Genomic DNA, 19,114 nt, shown 5'->3' with positions numbered 1-19,114 from the left:
AGCAAAGAAAGTGCACAATGAACAGAGGTTGTGGGATGAGATCCAGGTGGGCAACCCTTGCATTTGAACTACATCCCAGCATCTTATCAAAACTGCCTGGCTCCTTCCCGACTTAGCACTTGGCTCTGCGAGTGCTAAGAGGCAGGTGTTCCTGCTCCCGCTGCGAACTGTCATTGTTGGCTCTACTGCTCCTTCCCAACGCATCCTCCAAGTGCTGCACACGAGAAGAGCACGGTCTCTTGTAAGTCTCTCTCAAGATGATCTCACCCATTCCTCTGAGCCTCAGAAATCGTCTCTACGCTGCCAGCTCCCAAAGCTACCCTCTCTACTGCAGACTTTCCCTCTGAACACTAGCCTCATATATTCAACTACTTCCCTGGCATCTCCACTTGGAGGCCCAACGCTCAAACTTTAGACACTTAGCCTTCATCTGCTTTCAAGAATAGCTTTTAATTTTTAAAAATGCTGTGTTTACTTTAAAGCAAAAACAATTCGGTACAGCACAGAAAGAAAATTAAAAATCATCTCAAAATTCCACCACGCACAAATAAACAGTTAACATTTATTGAACAATAATCCAGGTATCTCTATACATACGTATCAAGGAAAGAAAGATAAAAATCATTTTCCAAAAACTGAGATTGGGTTATGTATGCCAGTTTTAAACGTAAACCATTACATTTAATTTTAATTAAATTTAACAGGAGAAACTAAAATGTAACCAAAGTAGTCACTCAACTTCAGAAAAATGTGGGTTTTCTACGCATAGTCATTAAAGGTCTGGGCACTTGTCCTAAAGTTAAAAATAGATCTTATATTTATTATATGTATGTACGTATGCATGCGTGTGCGCGCGTGCACGCGCATGGAGAGACTATAGCCATAGATACAGATATATATTAACAAATCAAGTATTTTGATCCATAAAAGTGGATCCCATTTATTTAGGTTTTCTTTAATTTCTTTCAACAGTGGTTTATAGTTTTCAGGGTATAAGGTTTGCACTTCTTTTTACTATTCCCATGTATTTTCATCTTTCGATGCTATTATGAGAACTGTTTTCTTAATTTCATTTTCGGATTGTTACTGTAGAGAAATAAAAGCAGACTTTTTATATTGACCTTGTATTCTATAACCTTGCTGAAATCACTTACTAGTTAAAATAGTAATTCCTTAGGATCTTCTGTATACACAGTCATGTCACCTGCAAAGAGAGATAGTCTTACTTCTCCCTCTTCAACCTAGAGGCCTTATTTCTTTATCTTGCCTAATTGCACTGGCTCTGCCACAATACTGAATCGAAGTAGTGAAAGCAGACATCCTTGTCTTGCTCCTGATCTTAGGGGGAAAAATCCAGTCTTTCACCATTATATATGTTATTAGATGTGGGTTTTTCATAGGTCCTTCTATCAGGTTGAAGACACAAACTTCTATTCCTACCACAAAAGGATGTTGGACTTTGTCAAATGCTTTCTCTACATCTACTCAAACTATCATTACCACGTGGATTTTGTCTTTTGTTCTACTGATATATTACATTAGTTGATTTTCACCTGTTAAGTCAACTTGCATTCCTGAAATGAATCTTGCTCAGTCATGGTGTATAATCCTTTCTATATGTTGTTGGATTCAGTTTGCTGGTATTTTGTTGAGGATATCTGCATCTATATTCATAAGAGATATCAGTCTCATAAAATGAATGAGGGAATGTTTTTCTCCTCTTCTGTATTCAGAAAGTTTTCAAAGTACTGCTGTCATTTCTTCCTTTAAAGTTTGGTAGGATTCACCAATAAAGTCAACTTGACCTGTAGTTTTCTTTGTAGGAAGGTTTTTAACTACAAATTCAATTTCTTTAATAGACACAGGAGCAGTTGGGTTACTCTTTCTTCTTCAGTGAACTTCAGTAGCTTGTGTCTTTCAGGGAATCTGTCATTTTTTTTAAGTGATCACATTTATTGGCATAAAGTTGGTCATAATTTTCCCTTACCACTTTTTTTTAAAGATTTTATTTTTTAAGTAATCTCTATACCCAACATGGGGCTCGAACTCACAACCCTGAGATCAAGAGTCACATGCTCCACTGACTGAGCCAGCTAGGTACCCCTTCTCTTGCAGCCTTTTAATGTTTATGAATCTATAGTACTCTCTCCTCCTCTTGGGTGTTGGTAATTTGTGTCTTCTCTCTTGTTCAATCTTGTTAATAGTTTACAAATATTATCGATCTTTTCAAAAAATCCATTTTTAGTTTCACTGATTTTCTCTGTTTATCTCTTTTCTATTTCATTGATTTTTGTTCTGATTTTTACTATTTCCTTCCTTTTGCTTGCTTTGGCTTTAATTTGTTCTTTTTCTAGTTTCTTGAATTAGAAATTTATCCCACTGATTTGAATTTCTTTTCCTTTCTAATATATACATTTAATGTTATAAATTCTTCTATGTATTTTTAGACATTTAGAAGCTCTATTATTAGCTACATACACTTTTAGAATTACTACGTCTTGTTGATTAACTGACTCCTTTCTTATGTAACGTCTCCCTTTATCTTCTGTAAAGATCTATCTCTTTGTTCTAAATTCAACTCTCTGATGTAATAATCACCCTAGCTTTGTTTTGATTATTGTTTACATGGTATATAATTTCGCTTTTTGTCTACCTATATATCAATTTTAAATGGTTTTCTTATAGATAGCATATATGGGGCCTTGCATTTTCATCCAATCTGAAAATCTCTCCCTTTTAATTGTTCAGACCATTTAAATTTAATGTAACTATTGACATGACTGGAACCATCTTGCTTGTTGTTTTTTTACATTCCCATCTGTTCTTTGTTTCTTTTTTCTCTCTCATTCTGCTTTTTTGGATTGACGATTCCATTTCTTTTCCACTAATGACTGGTTAATTATGTTTGTCTATCTGCCCATCCACCCACGGCCCCTGCCTCCCCCGCTCTCTCGGCTGCTCAATGGTATACAGTATAGCTCTTTAGCTTATCACAGTCTATGTTCAAACAATAGTACACCAATTCATATATAGTATAACACTTTATAACAGTATACTTACATTTCTTCCCTGATCTTTTGTGCTATGGTTGTCACACATCTTACTTCTGTGTTATATATCCTGCAATATATTGTTACTATTGTTGATTTAGGTGGTCAATTATATTTTTTAAAAATTAAAAATAAGAAAAAGTCTTTTATATGTATGCTCATTGTCACCACTTATGATGATCTTCATTTCATTGTATGTATGTGTATTTTCTTCTGCTTGAATTCTTTGACGTTTCTTGTTATGCAGATCTGTTAGTAATGCATTCTTCCTATTTTGTTTGTCCTATAAAAAACAAAGTCTTTGTCTTCTTTCTTCAAAAGTGTTTTGAAATTTTTCATCCAGTACTTTAAAGGCATCTCTCTGATGGCTTCTAATTTGCATAGTTTCTAATGACAAATCTGCTGTAACTATTAGCTTTATTCTTCTGTATCTAAAATTTCTTTTCTTCTGATTTCCTTCAAGAGTCTGTCTTTGATTTTCAGTAGTTTAACTACAATATATCTAAATGTATGTTTCTGTTTATCCTGCTTGTGGTCCTCTGAGATTCTTGGATTTGTGGTTCGTTGTGTTTCAGAATTTTGAAAAATCCTCAGCCATTTTTCTCTTCAAATATTTCTTCCATTTCAGTTTCTCTCTCCTTTCCTTTTGGGACACCAAATACATATTTTTTCTGTATTTCTTGGATGCTCTGTTTTGGTTTTTTTCTACTCTTTTTTTTTCCTTTTGTGTTTCTATTTGAATCATCTCTATTAACCTATCTTCACCTGAAAGATTTTTTCTTAGCTGTGTCCAGTATTCTAATAAGACATTAAAAAACTTATTCATCTCTGGGCACCTGGGGAGCATGTGACTCTTGATCTCAGGGTTATAAGTTTGACTCCCATGTTGCAGGGTAGAGATTACTTAAAAATAAAACCTTTTCTTTCAAAGATTTATTTATTTAGTTGAGAGAGAGAAAGAGAGAGAGTGTGCACACATGTGAGTAGGGGAAGGGGCAGAAGAAGAGAATTTTCAGGCAGACTCCCCGCTGAGCGCAGAGCCCAACATGGGGATGAATCCCATGACCCATGAAATCAAGACCTGAGCCAAAACCAGGAATAGGATGCTTAACTGACTGAGCCACCCAGGTGCCCCCAAAATAAAATCTTAAAAAAAAAAATCTCTTCAACTCTTTTACCATGTTTTATTATTTCTAGCATTTCAATTTTACATTTTTATAGTTTCCACCTCTCTGCTGAAATTCCCATCTCTTTATGTATGTTGTATACTTTTTCCACAATATCCTTTAACATACTATTCATTGATATTTTTAAGCTCCTATCTGATAGCGCCAACACCGGGTCACTTCTGGGTTTGGTTTTGTTTATTGTTCTTCACAAGAGTTTGGGTGCATTTGTGTATATCTCATATTTTTAAATTCAATGTTGAAGGTTGTGTGTAGAGAAAGAGACTGAGGTAAATAATATTTGTACTTAAAAATGGGCACCCTTTTCATCTATAAGGCAACAAATGTAGGGGACTGAGTCAATCTAATCAGTAGTTGAAGTTGGGCTGGGCTTTGTTTTTCTATAATTACCCGCAATGTACCACAGACTTCAAATTCCTCAAGCAGTGGGCTACTAACTTGTGCTTACTGTGGGGCCTGGGATGCCAGAGGGTTTTTCTGTGCTTCTGTTTCATCCTATTTTCAGCAGTCCCTGTATGCTTGGGCTACAGAGGGGATTTCTCTCCAATTTCATGCCCCTTTTCTAGTAGTGTTCTGCCATTACTCATTATTTGGTGCTATGTTTGTTACATGGCTGGTGGTGGGAGGCAGAAATTCCTGGATATTCCTGGTCTAGCCTCAGTCTTAGGAAGGGTCTATATACCCAGAGCTCAGGGATGAGGCTCATCCTCAAGAGGCCCTTTCTGGACATCTCCTCCTAGCTCCTAGAATGCCTTCCTGGGATGAGAACTACCTAACTTCCACCCCCAGGAAAACTCTGAGCATGATTAAAGTTCCTAGAAGCCCAGGTTCACCCCAAAACATAATTCTCTATTATCCCATCTTAATAAATAATATCATCCACCCAGCTGCCCAAATCAGACACTGGGTGGGGGGTTGGGGGGGTGAGGCTTGACACCTTGACACTCTCTAATCTATTACCATGTCCCTCCTAATTATTTCTCAGCTATGTCTGTATCTATCCATTTCTACAACCATTACCTTCATGGAAGCTACCATCACTTCCTGTGAGATTTCCACAACAGTCTCCTAAACAGAGTCTCCATGTCTTCTCTTGCTCCTTTTCTTCCTTCTGCCTTTTCACAAGCAGTCTGAATAACTTTCTGTAACACGATCTGGGTCATGTTACCCTTGTGATCTTTCTCATCCTTCAGGTATCAACTTGATTGTCGCCTTGTTGGAAGGGCCTTCTCTGACCACCTAACATCACATAGGCCTGCCTCTATTATTCCCTCTCACAGTAGCCCATCCCATTCCTTCATTGCATTTATAAGTATTTTTTCTAATTTGATTACCGGCTGTCTCCCTCTGTGGTGCTGAAATGTCCACAAAGTCAGGGCCACATCTATTTCATTTACTAATAATGTTCAATGTCTACTGCAATGTTTGGTGCAGGATAAGTATTCAATATACATAATAAATGAATGAAACACGTAATGAATGAGTAAATGAATGAATTTGCAAGACCAATCAGAAATGCAGAAAAAAGGCAATAAGAAAGTAACCTACTAGGCACTAGGCACTACTAGGCACCTAGGCTCTCTCATTTATTTCCCCACAAAAAGCCACTGAGATACACACTACTATCCTCTCTTCACTGAAGGAGGAAGTGAAGCTTTGTTCTACTGGGTGAGTTGCCCAAACTGCATGGCTAGCAAGTATTAGAGTTAGTGCTGAAACTCTGGTCCATCTGACTCTGCAGTCCAGCTCCTTCCCCTTCGTCCCATCAGTCTGCCTTTTCTTGCAGAACAAAGTCCAAAAGACAAGAGGTCAGAGCTGCCAGGATGAGGCTTTAGGTTATAAATGGGAAGAATGGGAAAGACACAAGTGGGGAGGCAGAGAGAATAGCTTAGCTCAGGGTTTACCCTTAAGTCTAATAGTCTTGGATTTCATCCCTTCTTCGCAAAGAGCCTCTAACACATGGGCCTGGGAGGAGCATTGTTTGGCAGTGTCGAAGCCACCACTTGTTCTGCGGATAAACACTTCCTCGCAAGAGGACTGCCAACAAGCATCCTTAACAAGTGTATCCTACTTTGGCAAAAGCATACACCCAGTGACTAAGGAAGCATGACAGCAAGGGGGTAGAGGCCAAAGATTTTAGGTCAAAAGACCCAGGTTCAAGGTCAGGTTCTGATACTCCTCACCACTTGTGGACTGAGGACAATTCCTTCAATCTCGCAGATCTTCACTGTCTTCATCTGTGTAATGGGAATAATAATATATACCTGAAAAGATTATTATGAATTTTAAGTGGGAAACTTAACGAGCATATAAGCATTATAATCATTAATGGAGGGACGCCTGGGTGGCTCAGTCGGTGAGGCATCTGCTTCTCCCTCTGCCTGCTGCTCCCCCCACTTGTGCTCACTTTCTCTCTCTCTCTCTGGCAAATAAATAAATAAAATCTTTTAAAAATACTAATAATAATCCTTAATGGAGATATATTAAAGAGTTACCTTCAAGTAGGAACAAAGTAAGGACATTTTCTACCACTTTTTTTTTTTTTAAGATTTTATTTATTTATTCGACAGAGATAGAGACAGCCAGCGAGAGAGGGAACACAAGCAGGGGGAGTGGGAGAGGAAGAAGCAGGCTCATAGCGGAGGAGCCTGACGTGGGGCTCGATCCCATAACGCCGGGATCACGCCCTGAGCCAAAGGCAGATGCTTAACGACTGCACCACCCAGGCACCCCTACCACTTTTATTTTTTAACATTGTTTTAGAAAATCTGGAGACAGGAAAAAAAATCTGGAGACAGGGTATGAGAGAGATACAATGGAAAATATTAGGAAGGAACAACAAAAATCATTCCTCTGTCATATATTTGTATTCTTAGGAAAATGAAAAGAATCAACTCATTTTTATAGAATTCAGTATTGTGGCTAATATTCCTATGTTGCTACTCTTGTCAGCCTTCAAAATTCAGCTCAGGTGTCCTCTCTTCCAGGAACCATCCCTGACCTACCAGACTGATCCACCAAGACACTTCTCTGGGCTTGCAGAGTCTTCTAAGTGTTCCCCACCAAAGCACTGCCCACACTGGTTACAGACCTGGGTCCCCGATAGATCGTATGTTTCCTAAGGACAGGCTCTGCGGCTTATTCATTCCAGTGCCCCTAGTGTAAAGCACAGTGCAGAACATAGACAGCACTCAACAGGGGAGCCTGGGTGGCTCAGTCGGTTAAACATCTGCCTTCAGCTCAGGTCATGATCTCTGGGTCCTGGGATCCAGCCCTGCATGGGGCTCCCTGCTCAGCAGGGAGTCTGCCTCTCCCTCTCTCTGACCCTCACCCCTGCTCGTGCTCTTGTGCTCTCTCTCTGAATTAAAAAAAAAAAAGTACTCAACAAATGTTTGTGTAAGTGAATTAAAAAATTAAAAGCACTGCTATATGTGAAAATAAGTCAAGCAGAGAAAATCAATTATCATATGGTTTCACTCATTTATGGAACATAAGAAGTAGGAAGATCGGTAGGAGAAGAAAGGGAAGAAGAAAGGGAGGGTAAACAGAAGGGGGAATGAACCATGAGAGACTATGGACTCTGGGAAACAAACTGAGGGCTTCAGAGGGGAGGGGGGTGGGGGACTGGGATAGGCCGGTGATGGGTAGTAAGGAGGGCATGTATTGCATGGTGCACTGGGTGTTATACGCAAGTAATGAATCATGGAACTTTACATCAAAATCTAGGGATGTACTGTATGGTGACTAACATAATATAATAAAAAATTATTATAAAAAAATCATTACAGAAAAAATGAAAATATAATTTAAAAAATAATGATCCTATTCACAAAGCAATACAAATAGAAAAATTGGGAATAAAATAAACCTACTAAAATCTGTGAAACAAAAGGTCTTATAAAATGGAAAGAGATGTCATGGTCACAGATGAGTGAAGACTAAATATAATTCTCCAAATTATGGATAGGGTTCATAAAAATCCAACCGATCCCAACAGGACTTTTCTAGAACTCAACAAACTTATTCTAAAATTCACCTAGAAGTATCAGCAGGAAAGAACAAGGGCTATTCTGAAAAATAAGAGTAGTATGTAGCTACCAATTCTTTCAGATGTTGAAACCCTTCATAAAGAAGTACTTACTGAATGACGTCACACTGGTACAATATAAGAATAGCAGAACAAAATAGGAAAGCCAGAAATTACTATTGTATCTAAAATTTTATTGAATGACTTAAAATGTATGACAGCAAATGTGAAAAAAAACAAAGAGAAGATCATCTTAACGTGGCAGTGAAATCTGAGAGAAACGTTCATTTAGAGTCATACCTAATGGCACGCAACAAAACAAATCCCAAGATTTGGAAATTAAAAGTTGTTTTTGAAAATATGGAAAAGGACTGACGAATTTTTAAATCCTAGAGGGAGTCTATCCCAATATTTCAGCTTTAAAACAATGAAACAAATGTAATACAAAAAAATCAGGTTCAACTATATATAGATTTAAAATGTATGAGCAACTTAAAAATGGAAATTTACTGGCTGAGAAAATATTCAGAGCAAATATGATTCAAGAGTTAACATATTTATGATATAGACTTTATTCAAATGATCAGAAAAAGACTTTATCCAAAAACTGAACAGGAAGTATCCACAGACAAGAAAGGAATATAACATAAAGTTACCACAGGACCCAGCAATTCCACACCTAGGTATATACCCAAGAAAAATGGGAGCATTGCCCACACAGAATCTTGTACGTGAACATTTGTAGAAGCATTATTATAACAGCCAGAAAGTGGAAGCATCCCAAATGATAAGTGATAGATGATGAATGGATAAACCCAGTGCAGCATATCCATAAAATGGCATGCTGTCAGGAGAAAGAAAGGAAGCCCTGGGACATGCTGAAGAAGCCAGTTCTAAAAGATCACATGATGTATCGTTTTATCTGTCTGAAATGTCTAGAACATACAAATCTGCACACACTGGGGGAGATCGGAGGTAAATGGGGAGTGCTAGTGGGTATAGGGTTTCTTTTTCGGGGCAACAAAAATGTTCTGGAATTGGTGACATATTGGTGATGGTTGTACAACTCTAAATATATTTAAAAAGTACTGAATTGTATACTTTAAATGGGCGAATGGTAGGCATGTGAATTACATCTCAATAATGCTGTAATTCAAAAAGAAATGAAACATAACCTGTACGCAAGTAGATGGAAACAATTTCACCCTGACTGATAGTCAAAGAAATGCAAACCAAAGCTGCAAGCAAGGTACCACTGTCACCCAGCACACCAGCAAAATAACTCTTACACAACAGCAACCCCGCCAAGCATGCAAAGCAGCCACTATGCTCCTACACTGCCAAAGGGAGAAGACGTTAGCGTGACTTGTAGAGAGAGAACGGGACACAATACGTCGTTAATGAGAATGCCCAAAATATCTCCACTTGTGGGAATCTGCCCTTGGGAAACAACAAAAGCCAGGGGAGAGCTACCAAAGGAAGCCAGTATCACAGCAATATTTACAACAGGTCAGACCCAACAATAAGTTAATTATATCACAGAGGCCATCCCCTTGATGAAATACTATATTTCCATGAAAACATTTTCAAGTGTGGACATAATGTTGAGTGAAAAAAAAAACCAGATACGAAACTCTTTAATGCTATAAAATTATGAGGGCAAAGACTGACTGAGAATATACGAAAATTAAAATAAGCGACTGTTCTTTTCTGGTTTCCAGACTTTTCTGAGTTTTAAGTGCGCGTGGGCTCCCGTCCCAGCCAGTCAGATGGCAGGCCCGGAGTCAGAGCACATTTACTGGCTGGTCAGCGTCCTGACATGTCTTTAAGGAAGCAGTCTATTAAGCTGTGGACTGGTGCCCGCTGCTTTGGTACGAGTGAAGAGGGAGGGCATGGAAAGGGGATGGGAAGGAAGAATCTTTGTCTTTATTGTCTCACATTTTAAAGCCAAAAGCATGGCTACATGGACCCCCAGAGTCACACCCTGCCTTTGCCATCTGCGGCCCTGAGCACTTCTCCTGGGACATCTGTTTGAATTCATGCTGCACCTTAGTCTAATCCGCTGCCGAGCCCAGCACCTCAGCTCTGCGGCTGCAAGTTCCCCCTGCAGCGAGGAGGAAAGAAGGCCGGGGCCTGGCCATGCTCACTAGGAGCGACTCCTTGATGAACAGAGGAATCCCGGGTGAGGTCCGGCAGTATTTGGGGACCAGTTGTTTCTCCTCAAAACTTTAGCCCTAAAACTTCCCGTCAAAAGTCGACGGGTATCCCATAATTTAGTATTCACTTCTTTTCTAAAATAGGGTGTGAAGACGTGAACTGTCGGCAGGTGAAGTTCCAGCCCCAGCCTGGCACAGCGTCAGCTCAAGAAAGGCCATAACCAGCTGGTTGGCTGGTGCCTGCAAAGGACAGAGACAGGATGATTTCATTTGCCAAAAGCAGGGCTCATATTATGATATTCAAAAGTGAAGTCATCTTTATTCCTATCATGGCCATGAGAAGCTCCTTGTGGGGCAGGTAACTTGATTTACCATTGGCGTGATGCCACTATTGGAAGAGACACAAATCAAGGACAGCCTCTGTCATTTCCAATCCTCTCTGTTCTCATTCAATTTGTTTGATTAAATCATTGTATATGCACAATTTTAGAAGTCTCTTTTATTCCCCTTCAGAGAACAAACTATCAGAGAAAATTAGATGGCTCAATAACCCTAATATAACAAGGACAACACTAAACAAATATTTAATCACCCTGCTTTCCTGTATTCAAATTTTCTTTGGCCCTGCCTCCACCTTTGGACAGGGTAGGGGGACAAGAACACATGGAAATTTCCTACAGCAGGTGGAAAACACTGGTGGCTCACTGGTTCTCTAGCCCTGGACAAACCAAGCAGTATTAGCCCCACCACGAAAATGGAAGGCTGAAGCACGCAGAAATATACAACTGGACCAAGGTCGAACAGTCAGGGGTAAACAGAAGACCAGAACCCAGATATGATATCACGACTCCAGGGCAAGATGCTGTCCCATTAGCTTCTGCACAAGAGAGAAAAAACCAAGTTCTCCCAAGAAAAATTACTCCATAAATATTCTGTTAAAAATTATTTAACATTTTCAATGAAACAGCATGTTTATAATATTCCAGATTTTTCTCTATCTGAAATCTTCTAAGATTAGGAAAGAGTGACATAGGTACAGAACATGACAACAAAGCTAACATTTAACTGTTGCTAACCACACACCGGGGAGTGCATGAGTTAACCCACTCTGTCCTCACCATAGCCTCACAGCAGTCACTAGTGCCATTTTACAAATGAGGACCCTGACGTGGCACAGAGAGGTTGAGTAACTTGTCCAAAGCCCCACAACTAAGAGGTGGCAAATCTAGGATCCCCACACTGGCCATGCTCTGCTGCCTCTCGCAGCATACGTTAGCTGCCTCGAGGTCAGCCAAGGTCGCCCCCTTTCTGAAGAGTTTCTGCCTTTCAGGTAGCAAACAAAGCTATCATCAAATGTCTCCACTATTCAGAGAATGGGGCTGCCTCAGAAACATGATTTGCTAGTTTGAGATCATGAGAAAATATTGACCATCACACTCTAATCTGTCCTCAAAAATTCTCCCCCAATTTTTTCTTGCTAGTGAATGAAGTTAAGAACCAACATTAATAAATAAAATGCCAAAAGGTCCTGGCCAACAGAAGCTTCTTCACTATGGAACAGCTGGGAAATGGAGGGAAACCACTGAGGAATGACCTGTGCCCTGCAGAACCGATATGGGAACAGAGTGTGTGGGATTTTCTACTTACAAGCCTTGCTTACCCAGAAAAACAAAGCACTGTTTACCTAGGCTTGTCCCAGCCTGTTACTTCTTTCAGATTTCATTTCCCTAACATTCCTGTTTTTAATTTAGCATAATTCTTAAAAGTCATTTTAAGTTCAAAATTAAAAAAAAAAAAAAAAAAAGCCAAGCAGGTATCTTCTGCATCGCACCCCAATCTTGCCTCATACAGACCTTGAACATCCACCAAGACCAGCAGTCACTTAAGGAAGGTTGTTTTTCCCTTCGACCTCCCACCAATCAACAAATGGCTTCTTGAGCACTTACTATGATCAAAACAGATATTGGGTTCATTCAGTCTCTCCCAGCACAAATATCCCAGCTTGCTGGACCTGGGGAGGCCTCAGGTGGTTTCCCATAAAGGAAAACTCACGCTGGAAAATCAGAGCCAGAAATGTGAAAATGTGCCAAATACTTACGGAGCACTATACATAGGTAAGGATGTGGGAAACGACACAGTTGTGCACTTGGGTGCAGCGGCCTGGGGTAATGACATGAGTGGCCCCTGAACTAGGTATCAGAAGAGTTCTAGTCCTAGCCTTGGTCCTAACTTCTATGTGTCCTCCCTGTCTGGGCCTCCATTTCATCTTCAAATCTGACATCCTCTGACCACTGTCTCCCCCAAAACCACACACAAAAATCTCTTTTAAATCCTATGATTAGGGGTGCCTGGCTAGTGCAGTTGGTTAAGCATCCAACTCTTGGTTTTGGCTCAGGTCATGATCTCAGAGTTGTGAGACCGAGCCCCACGTCAGGTTCCGTGCTCAGCGTGGCATCTGCTTGAGATTCTCTCTCTTCCTCTCCCTCTGCCCCTCCCGCTCATGCTCTCTCCAAAATAAATAATCTCAAAAAAAAAAAAAAAATTCCTACAATTACATAAGTCTCCTCGATGGTCTGGCCAGAGAACCCAACAGTGAATAGGTGGTCATACAGAAATACAACAGAAAGTACATCCAAGTCCGCCAATCCCCACATCATTAAAGCCACGTGTAACAGACGCAGCTCCTCTCTGCCAGCCAGGAGAAGGCAGCCCCGAGATGACAGGGCTGGACAACTGTTGGACAGTAAGGTGCAAAGTGAGGGCCCCTCCATGGCAAGGGCTGTGGGGTCAACAAGAACAGCTCGGCTGCGCTAAGCAGACTTCTCCACTTCCACTGGCCACCAAGGCGGCACACTGTGAAGACCATGTGCATTTGAAAAGCAGGCTGCATGATCATTTCTCTAAAGATCACACCATAAATTCTGAATAACCAAAAATTCCTTTCTCATAACAGCCTTCCGATTGAACATTTTGGCAAGACGGTCAAGTATCTTCCTGAATTCCCAGACAACATGACCCGTGATTTAGAACCCATGCTGGTGTCGGCCAGGTCAAAACTGGTCCCATCATTCTTCCCTACTCCTCTCTGTGGCTCTCACCTGCACTCCCCGCCCCTTACAAAGCAATTCTGATCCTTTCGTAAGAAGGCTTCCAGAAAAAAAAAAAAAAATTTTTACTTCAGTCTGTACACTGACAACAGAAGAAAGCTAACCGGACTTCGGTAGCCCCTTCCCATTCTAAACCTTAGGGAAACAGAGAACCCCAAAAATTGATGGGAAACAAGACTTGGATCATTTTCAAAGTCTCACAGGATTTCTCATTGTTTTAAATAATCTCACAGGACATGTCTCTGAGTGTAAAAGGGAGAATCTCAGTGTCAAGCCTTGGTTAGAATGCCAGGAAACTCTGCTAGAAGCAGAGATGGCTAGAACCCGTTGTTATTAGTAAAATATAAGTGGCATTGACTAAGAATCCAGTGTTTCTGCATCTGGGCTAAGGCCCTTTATTTACATGAGCTTTTATAATCCCCACCGGAACTCCATGGAATAGAAACTAGTCTGCTCCTCTCACAGATGGTAAAATTGAGGCTGAGATGAAGGAACAATAAAGAGCAAAGCCAAAAGGCAGCGATTCTTCTGAACCGACAAGTTCAGAACAGACAAGCCTCCAACCTTCTGGGCCTGAGGCTGTGAGCTCGGGGCCTCCTGTTCCCTCCATCTCCACTCGGGTGGCCCCCTTGTCAGCTGCTGGTTTCATTCCCCACCACGGGCAACCGCTGACTGCTTGGAGCAAAACATCCCAGGTGGTCTCAGGGGATACACACCCGCTCCAAGCAGGTCAGCTGGGAGCCCCCAGCAGACCTTTTGCATAACTACCAAAGGAAAACCTCCCCAATCCCAGGTGTACGTTCTGTTGGCATCTCGTCCATGCAAGGACAAATGGAGCTGAACCCACTGTGGGCAGGAGAACATGAATGACTAACCAACTTCAGGGCACGCTGTCATTTCTGCTCTGCAGATGTTAAAATGCTTCCCAAACACTCTTCACAAGGTGCCACAAACGCCACCATCCCCTTCACACTGAAGAACAGAAGTAAAGCTTTGCACCTCGAGGCAGATGTGTTGAAGGGTTTCCAGAGGTTGACCACAGCTCTCTACAGTCTGATGTGAAATTTTTAAAAAATTATCAACAGGAAGAAACACAGGGTCCTCACTTACCCTCTCTATCTCTTGGAGGTACAGGAGTGCAATGTCCCCTGCTTTCTCGTAACAGGTGATGACATCCTGTTCCCGGTCCACGTGGAGGTTACTGGTAGAAGAGGAAACAGGCAACTTCTCTAAACAAAGTCCTACAAAAATCAAACATACAAAACATGGCTGAGTTGTTTTCCATGGAGCTTAATTTTTCAATATTGCCCTAGAGGGCCCGACGGTCCCAGGATATGACAAACAGTCAAAAGACACAGATTCTCTGCCCTTTACCCTCCCTCATCAAGGACGCCTGACCTTGATAGCCAGGCTGAGAATCTGATCAGGAACTTCACCATAACCCCTTTCAGACCTCATGGAGCTTCTCAGTCAAATGTGTCCCAAGGTCCTTTAAGTAAGCAAAGCTAGGCTCACAGCATAATATTAGCTGAAGAATATCTTCCATCCCAAAATGTCCACTTAACTAACGCAACATAAAAAAAAAAATGTTAAATGCTCTTGGGGTCTTAGTTACTAGGAAAATCTTCTAACTTGGAGCCTTAGAGCTTTGGAGTCACAATAGCGCCACAGACTACGGCTCAGTTGTGGGCTGAGAAAATACCAGAACGGTTTTGTGGGCATTTCTCTGGAGATGGAGAAGCTCCTCTTTGCCAAGAGAGAGTTTACGGCTGGGATGTACGAAAGCACAAAGGGCCAAAAGAACAACAAGCTGGGAGGAGTGGCTGGTGACTGAACCGCCACCAACCTCGGGGCCCTGGGCCAGCCTGGAGCAAGCTGGGCCCCAGATCTCCAGCCACAACTGAGGGCGGAGAGACAGCACCTACAGGGAGGGCATCTGGTGGCCCCACACAAGAAGGCCTCTGCTGTGGCGAGAGCCCTAGGACACATGTTTACACACAAGACACCCATTCCACTCCAGGCAAAAGTGTGGGAGAAGGCTTGATATTGACAGAAATGGGGTCTGGAACCAGAAGAAGCCAGAGAAATTCCCCAGAAAACCCACTCATTGTATAGACCAAGAAGCTGAGATGGGCCATGGTAAAGCAAGTGACTGACCCCAAAGCTGGCAGCCAGGTAACGACACAGCAGGACTCTGAACTCAGGTTTCCGGCCTGCCAAACAACACCTATCCGGTTAGTTGCTGACTTTCAGAGTAGACGCCACTCTGGACAGGGCCCCAGACACACTGGGCATCAGCAAATGATCCATGGTTTCATGCGCCATCATTTCTAGAATGGCCTCTTCCAAGCTGCTCTCATCAAACAGTGATTGTCCCTCCAGGCTGTAAAAAGCCATGAGAGATGGTTCTACTGAATGGGAAGGAGGAGAAACCACTTCTATTCACAAGGAGCCAACAACCGCAGACCGCATGCCTGGGAGCTCAGAGGTCACCGGTCTGTCACAGAAGGTACAGCTCAAAGATTTCGTTATTCTTTTTGACAGCTGTTATGGAGGTAAAATTGGCATATAACAAGCAAAACGTTTTTTCAGTATTGCATCATGATGATTTTTTGTTTGTATTTATTTTGTTTTTTATTCACTACAGTCTATAGTTTAACCACATTAGGGCTTACGGTGTTCTGTAGTTCATGAGTTTTAGCAAATTCATAATGTCATGCATCCAATCCACCATTGTAGCAACGGACAGACAAATTCACTGCCCTAAAAATGTCCCATGCCCCACCTATCCACCCCTATCTCCCTCGTCCTGAACCCCTGGCCACCACTCATCTTTTCACTGTCTTTATGGTCTTGCCTTGTCCAGAATGTCATACAGTTGCAAACCTGCAGTATGCAGCCTTTTCAGACTGGCGTCTTTCACTCCTTTCACTTAGCATTTAAGGTCCCTCCATGTCTTCTGCGGCCTGATCACTTCTTTTCGTCCCTACATAATATTCCATTTGTTCATTAATCCATTGAAAGGCAACTTGGTTGATTCCGAGTTGTGGCAAGTATGAATAAAGCAGCTATAAACATTACCGTGCAGGTTATTGTGTGAGCATAGTCTTTAACTCAAATGGGTAAATACCAGAAGTGAGACTCTGTAAGAAACAGCTAAATAAATACATTTTGTTTACCAATAGCTTTGAAACAATATTATTATATTTAGCTTTGTAAGAAACTGCCCAACTGTCTTCCAGAGTGGCTGTACCATTCTGCATTCTCACCAGCAAGGAATGAGACTTACTGTTGCTCAGCATTTGGTGTTACTAGTTTTTTGGATTCTAGTCACTTATTTTTTTTTTTAAGATTTTATTTATTTATTTGAAATAGAGCACAAGTCAGGGGCAGGGGGAGAGGGAGAGGGAGAAGCAGACTCCTCACTGAGCAGGGAGCCCAACCTGGGGCTTGATCCCAGGACCCTGAGATCATGACCTGAGCCGAAGGCAGATGCTTAACCGTCTGAGCCACCCAGGTGCCCCGACTTTAGTCACTCTAATAGGTGTATAGTAGTGTCTCCCTATTGTAATTTGCAATCCCCTAAAGACATAGGATGCTGAGCATCTTTTCTGATGCTTATTTTCCATCAGTACACTTTCTTTGGTGAAGTGTCTGGTCAGATCTTTGGCCCTTTTTTCAATTGGGCTGTTTGGTTTTTTGTTGTTGTTGTTGAGTTTTAAGAGTTCTTTGTATATTTTGGATAAGACTCATTATCAGATATTTACAAATATTTGCAAATATTTTCTTCCAGTCTATGACTTGCCTTTTCATTCTCTGAACAGTGTCTTTCATAGGATGAGAGTTTTTAGTTTTAATACAGTCTAACCTATCAATGTTTTCTTTCATGGACAATGATCTTGGTGTGGTATCTAAAACCCCTGCCAAACCCAAGGTCACCTAGATTTTTTTCCTGTGTTATCTTCTAGAAGTTTTACAGTTTTGCATTTTATGCTTAGGGCTACAATCCATTCTGAGTTAACATCTGTGAACGGTCTAAGGTTGTGTCCAGATTTTTGTCTTTTGCATGTGGATATCCAGTTGTGCCCACACCCTCTGTTGAAGAAACGATCTCGTCCCCATTGAATTGCCTTTGCACCTTTGTCAAAAATCAGTTGACTATTGTTGAATGGGTATATTCCTGGCCGCTCTGTTCTGTTCCACTCATTTGTTTATTCTTTCCCCAATATTACACTGTCCTGATTACTGTACACCATTTTATTTTAAACAGCTCTATTGAGGGATAATTTATATGCCATAATACTCATTAGTTTAAGTACAATTCAACAACTTCGATTTTATTTTTATTCTGCGACGCATGTAGGGTATTTGTTCATAGGAAGGCCACAGGTCTTGTGCCCCTTGTCTCAATGAACCCAGATTTCTGTTGGGTGTGTTGTAAACAGAGGGGCCATTTCTTCAGGCCCCCTGCTCTGAGCACACCCCTCACAACTTGTAATAAACCCAGAGCTGTGCAACCATCAACACAGTGCCGTTGGAGAACATTCCCATCATCCCCAAATGATCCTTTCTGCCCCAAAAAAGTCAATCCCTATTCCCACCCCCTGCTTCAGGCAACCACTAATTTGCTTTCTATTTCCATAGATTTGCCTTCTCTGGACATTTCACAAAAACAGAATCATAGAATATGTGGCCTTCTGTGTCTAGCTTCTTTCACTTCACATGTTTTCAATGTGCATCCAAATTATAACAGTACTCCATTTCTTTGTATTCCTGTATGAAGAGACTGCATTTTCTCTCCCTATTTGCCAGTAATGGAAGTTTGGGTCGTTGCCACTTTTTGGCTATTATGAATAATGCTGCCATGAAATTCATGCATAATCTTTTGTGTGGACATATGTTTTTAATTCCCTTTTAATGGGTATATACTTAGAAGTGGAATTATTGGGTCAGATAATATATTTATTTTTAATTATTTAAGAAATACCAAACTGTTTTGCAGAGTGACAATACCATCTTACTATTCCCACCAGCAATTTACAGGGTGGGGGGGTCCAGTTTCTCCACATGCTGGCCAACACTTACTGTTGTCTGTTTTATCATAGCCGTCTTAGTGGGTGTGAACTGGAATCTCAATGTGGTTTTGATGGGCGTTTCCATAATGACTAATGACACTGACCATCTTTTCATGTGCTTATTTGTTACCCATGTATCTTTTTTGGTGAAATGCCTATGAAAATCTTTTATCCATTTTTATTGGGTTGTTTGTTTTCTTATTACTGAGTTTTGAGAGCTCTTAATATATAGTGAAAACAAGTTTTTTTTTTATCAGATACGTGATTTGCTAGTATTTTCTCTCAGCTATAAAGTTTTGTCATTCTCTTAACATGTCTTTTGAGGATTAGAAATCTTAAATTTTGATGAAGTAAAATTTATCAATATTTTCTCCTCTAAATTGTGCTTTGGGCTTCATATCTAAGAAATCTGCCCAGCTTGAGGTTACAAAGGTGTTTTTTTTTTCTTTTATGTTCTTGTAAAACTTTTATTGGGTTAGGTTTTACATCTAGGTCTATGAACCATTTAAAAA

General features: G+C 40.9%; 1 protein-coding gene and 1 non-coding gene across 3 annotated transcripts in view; both read right to left on the bottom strand.

Annotated features, from left to right (window-relative positions):
• The window catches only part of TTC7B (tetratricopeptide repeat domain 7B), a 249,463-nt gene that overhangs the window by 171,008 nt on the left and 59,341 nt on the right, over window positions 1–19,114 (bottom strand). For both annotated transcript variants that reach the window (XM_040641537.1, XM_040641538.1), the window contains exon 4: window positions 14,638–14,768. In XM_040641537.1, the coding sequence (XP_040497471.1) occupies window positions 14,638–14,768 (131 nt within the window). The remainder of the gene's footprint in view (window positions 1–14,637; window positions 14,769–19,114) is intronic.
• On the bottom strand, window positions 17,883–18,012 carry LOC121105287. Its single transcript, XR_005837756.1, has one exon. It is a non-coding gene; the product is annotated as a small nucleolar RNA SNORA11 (small nucleolar RNA).

Source organism: Ursus maritimus, unplaced genomic scaffold (assembly GCF_017311325.1).
Source record: "Ursus maritimus isolate PB19 unplaced genomic scaffold, ASM1731132v1 scaffold_25, whole genome shotgun sequence".
In the NCBI taxonomy this organism is placed as follows: Eukaryota; Metazoa; Chordata; class Mammalia; order Carnivora; family Ursidae; genus Ursus; species Ursus maritimus.
The sequence above is the reverse complement of the archived record's forward strand: the minus strand, read 5'-3'. Positions and strand labels throughout refer to the sequence as shown.